Source organism: Galleria mellonella, unplaced genomic scaffold, assembly GCF_026898425.1.
Source record: "Galleria mellonella isolate WM207_F2 unplaced genomic scaffold, CSIRO_AGI_GalMel_v1 utg146, whole genome shotgun sequence".
Classification (NCBI taxonomy): Eukaryota; Metazoa; Arthropoda; class Insecta; order Lepidoptera; family Pyralidae; genus Galleria; species Galleria mellonella.
The window spans coordinates 6,174,699-6,179,940 of NW_026441999.1; the positions used below are offsets into that span (position 1 = coordinate 6,174,699).

At 34.5% G+C, this 5,242-nt stretch overlaps 1 protein-coding gene across 1 annotated transcript; it reads right to left on the reverse strand.

Moving 5' to 3' along the window:
* Positions 1–607: 607 nt before the first annotated feature.
* LOC113523247 (beclin-1-like protein) lies at positions 608–2,864 on the reverse strand. Its single transcript, XM_026909136.3, has one exon. The coding sequence runs from the start codon at positions 2,648–2,650 to the stop codon at positions 1,370–1,372; it is 1,281 nt and encodes a 426-aa protein (XP_026764937.2). The 5' UTR covers positions 2,651–2,864; the 3' UTR covers positions 608–1,369.
* Between the last annotated feature and the right edge of the window lie 2,378 nt (positions 2,865–5,242).

A 5,242-nucleotide genomic window follows, 5' to 3' on the forward strand; every position in this document is an offset into this window, starting at 1 on the left:
TAGAATATCTACGAAACATCTCGTTCTTTACCCGTGTGACGTTATCACAACTAGCTGTATCCTGTGACTTTTACTAAATTTACTTTAGACTTTGATTTTAGCAAAATTACTATTCTATAATAACAATCTAGACAATTTTTTATTTATAGTACTGCGTCCATGAACCAATTTCGATACAGCGCCATCTATAAAGACTATATGAAACTACATTACAAATTTTCTTACCACTAAGCTGTAATGAGGGAAAAGATTAGATGGCGTTATTGAAATAATGTACTATTTTTTATTTTAATACATTTATTATTTCCATAACAAATCTGAGCAAAAAACACTAGTCATACACAGATTTCACATCATATTTTGAACAAAAAAAAAGTTTAATATATTTATAAAAACAAAATTACAAAATATGAGTGTATCTAAATCAAAATGAAATATTGAAATGGTTAGATGTTTTTATTTAAAACAAACCATAAATCATCCTAGCATGTCTTTCTATTAATAATTCAGTCGTTTAATAATAAAAATGCCAAAAACAAATCAATAATTCTTGTACGTTTGTTTAATTTATACAATTCTTTTTATTTTATTTGTTTATTTTATTTACTGTTTATTTTAATAAAAATCCATGCCAAGATATTTAAAATCATATAGGAATAGGCTATGAGTATATGAATTAGCTAATAAATGGCAAAAAATACTCCAATACTAAAATATAACATTAACAGAATCAAAGGATATTATCACATAAAATGAGGTAAATACTTAAATGAGTGACATGTAAATAATAGTCATTCATTTATATACTAATATTAGGAGAGGGAATTTCCATGGCTGTTTCTAAACTTCACTGTAGCAGTTTGATCAATATTGTTCACTGGAACTTTATAGGATATGGAAAAATAACACCTTAGTCCTCAGGAATAGAAATGTGTGTAATGGTACCATGGATGTTACAGTATGATTCTAATCTATTTGAAATAACTGTAAATATTATATTTTGCATTTATGTTTTTTCTAAAGGAATAAATATTATTACAATAATACCTCAACTTATGCTATGCAGACTTACATGGATCCAGAAATACGCAATCTTCAAAACTCATCGATTTTATTGTTTAAATGTCACACAAACCTAGATTACTCACATTTTATCCACATTATTAAGCTAATGTGCATATCAGAACATGTCACTTTAAATGGATGCATTACTAGGAGCCAGGATCTCACAGATACGCGTTAATGATTATATCCCAACTTATGGGATTGTTGTTCAGTGCTACCTATGCATAAGTACGAGGTATTACTGTTTTTAAAATGCTATCTTCAACAATATGAAGTAAACAAATATCACAGACAAAAATTATATCTAGTTTTCAATTCTGTCTTCACTAAATTGTGATGATATCCATGTTAAAGCCCACTTTAAGTTTGTTAACATGTACTTGAGAGCTTTGGTCCAATGTTCTTCAGAATTAAACTGTATTTTGATAGAATAGGCGTGTGGTGGTGATGCAGTGTCTTCTATCTTTCCTTTGTCTATTCTATATGGCAAACAAAACCCTGTATTTCCTTTCTCCACTTGTTCTTTAAACTGCTGGAGACAATCCAAGAACGCTACCATTGCAGCATCAAATTTCGTGTCCCACAAGAATCGAAAACCTCCCGACCCATACAATGGCAAAACTTTTTGATCTTCTATAACTTCAATGTACGAATGATTGCCATATGGCACTAAACGATAACGCTGGAACATGAAATTGATCTTCCGTGCTAACGAAGACAGCAACAGAACAGTCTGACCCCAAGCTGCATTAATTTCTGACCAGTCTACTGGAGCAGTTGGTAAACGTCCAAGTCTAAAGTTATTTATTATACCAAACTGTCCTGAATCAGAAATGTGGAATGTTGCTTTGAAGACATTCATCTTCTTCAATTTCTCCAACTGCGACTGAGTGTATGCCAGCTGGCATTCATAAAACTTCATTTGATCTTCTGTTGTCATCAGCTCTTTCCGATGACGAGTATACTCTTTCCAATAGACATCTTGCTCCTTCTCCAACCTTTCTTTCTCTTTTTCCTGCACTTCTATCTCGTCATTCATAGCCTTCTCCTCTTTCTGCAGTGCAGACAACTCTTGCAATAATCTAGTTTGCTCCTGTCTCCAATCGTCCAGTTCTTTCTCCAATCCCTCTAAATTCAAATCCTCTTTATCATCTTCTAACTTCTTCAAATAATCACTGTAATCCTTCCACTCGGCTTCCGTTTGCTTCAACTGATTATCCATTAATTCTAATAACGTATCAGTACATTCATCACACAATGGATGGTCGACATCCGAATTGTTAGACAGCAAGTCGAATAGAGTAGCTTTTACATGCAGTTGGTGACCTAAAGATGTAGTTTCCCATCCGTCAGAAATAACCATAAAGCCATTAGTGCCATTTCCAGACTCAGACATCCGAAAAGGCGGCACATAATGTTCCAAACTCGACGACTGTAAATCAAGGTCTGCCTCGTTGTTCCTTCGTATTTGTAAAGTCAAATCAGCTATGGTATGCTCACCTAGGTTATTCAGAGACTCATCCAGCTTCAAAGGCTGCAAACATCGTTGGCAGGAGAAATTTATAAATGACTTTGTATCACTCATTTTTGGTCACCTTTCGCTATTGCGTCATGTGCGAAGCTCGAAAGAAACTGATACAGTTAATTAATTATACTAATGTCCTAATATCATTAATAAACTTGAGATCATTTGTACATAAAGCAAAATAATTAATAATTGTTTGTCCACGACAAACAAAGAAAAATTATAGAATAATATTTTCGTTTAGAACGCAATGTCAAATCCAAAATGTGACATTTGAGTTAGACATTGGCCCAAACTGACAGTTGACTGACAGTGGTAACACTATTGTATTGTACGTAAAATATGATAATTAAAAAATTCGACGCTAATAATTCTATATTAGATGGCCATTGACGATGAAATAAATAAAAAATACTTTAGTTTTGTATTAAGGAGTAGAAGGTAAATTGTATATTTTTTATTTTTTTAAATCTTAATAACACGATTCTAATACAATAAAGGGCACTACTGATCATGTAAAGCACTTACTGCTTGGATAAAGATAAAAAGTGAGCGTGAATGCTTTTTTTGAAAGACGGTTTAGTCGGTAGTCTCTTAATGTAATGTGAAGAATGTAGGAGATTCTCATTCTCACCTATTATCAACGGAGCCCCGTCAGCATATACCGATAGCATAGGCGGGTTTACCACTCCATTACCATTAATTAAGAAGCCACCCTAGACAAAGTACAAATCTTGCTATACAAAGTAAAAGTACACTTTTTCTTTCTCATGTTAATGCTGAACGGCACGATTTTTTTTTTTACTACGAACCTGGCAAACACGCATACAGCCCGTATGATGGTAAACGGTTACTGTAACCTATGGATGCCTGCAACACAAAGGGTGTCACGTGCGTTTTGCCGACCCTGAAGTAATCTTAATACACCCTTTTTGAAGGATCGCATACCGTAGTCTATACGAAAAACCTCGGCAATGAGCTCCTCTCATTCCACAGCCTAAGTGTTCGGGGGAGAAAATTCGAGAAAAATGGCAAGCGAATTTACATACGATAGAATGAGACAGCAACGTCAGATATCTCATTCCAACTCACGAACTCGTTAGCGATGTCGATCCTATCGATGAATTTGCTTGCCACTTGTCTAGAGGACCTGATTAGTTTTTTTTTTATAACACAGGGGTCAAACGAGCATGCGACTCACGTGATGGTAAGTGACTACCGCGACCCATGATCATCCACAACACCAAAGGCATAGCAAGTGTGCTGACGGCCTTTAAAAAAGGAATATGCTCTTTTCTTTAAGTTCTGTTACGTTATGATCTCGTATCGGTTCGGAAATACTGCTGATGGAAGTTGATTCCAAAGAGTGGTTGTGGGTGAAAGAAAGTTCCTTGAAAAAAGTTAGCCCACCGTGATAGACTCGCTAGCAATTGTCATTATACTTTTCAAAGGAATCACGTGGATATCAACTTATTATGGTATGTTGTTAGCAATGAAACCGTCAGCCCACTTCACCAATAGTCCCTTTATATAGATAGGTATTTTTTTTTGATAGGTGAAAATGGTATGGTAACCCCGCCTGCGCTAATGGGATACGCTGGCGGAGCACCAGTGAAGGGTGATAGATGAGAATGAAAACAGGCCAGTTAGCCCATAATGATGAATTCATCAGAAATTACCCATGATAGTTTCCAGGGAGAACCGCGAGGAGGTCGACCTGGTTGGGTATATTGGTCAGTCTCTGCTCAGTCTCTCTCAGTCGCTGGAGGCTCAGTCTCCATTACTAACAACCCTTTCCCCCCATAGATAGGTATTTACTAAGGTTTTTTTTTAATGGATGATAATGGAATGGTAACCCCACTCGCGCTATCGGTATACACCGGCGGGGCACCAATGAAGGATGATAGGTGCGGATGATGTAGGTCAGTTAGCGCATCGTGACAAATTCAACAAGAATTGTTCACGATGGTTTCCAGGGGAAACCACGTGGAGGTCGACCTAATAAGGCATATTTCTAGCAATTGGGCTGTCAAACTCCATTACTAACAATCCCTTTCCCCCCTTTACTTAGGTATTCAAAGGAAAAAAAATGCAATATAATTCTTATAGAACTTTATTTCGCTTTTAGACTAGAACATAATGGCTTTAAACATAAACAGCACCTTATTGATATATATTTACACCGATATGTCTTATCTACAGTCTCCATTATTATAATATTGTATATATTTATCATTTAATAGATATAATGGGCAGCTCCATCTCTCGGCAATATTTGCATGTTTATATACTTTCTTTCTTTATGTAGCAATCTGTAGTTAACGTTGTTTGTAGTAAGTACTTTTAATCACATTTAAATGTAATCTTATTATAATTATATGTATTGTATTACTGTTTGTTGACTTTAATAAAATAAAAAAAAATCTCATAAAAAAAATCCCACAAACTCATTACCTATAACATTTTATTTCTTTTAAATTGAAAACAAAATAGAAAAGAAATTTTATAAAACAGCCGGCTAAGTGTATTAGATGTTTGTATTAATTAATTATAGACATATATATATATATATATATATATATATATATATATATATATATATATATATAATCTGTCACGCCTATCTCCCATTAGGGTAGACAGAAACAATGG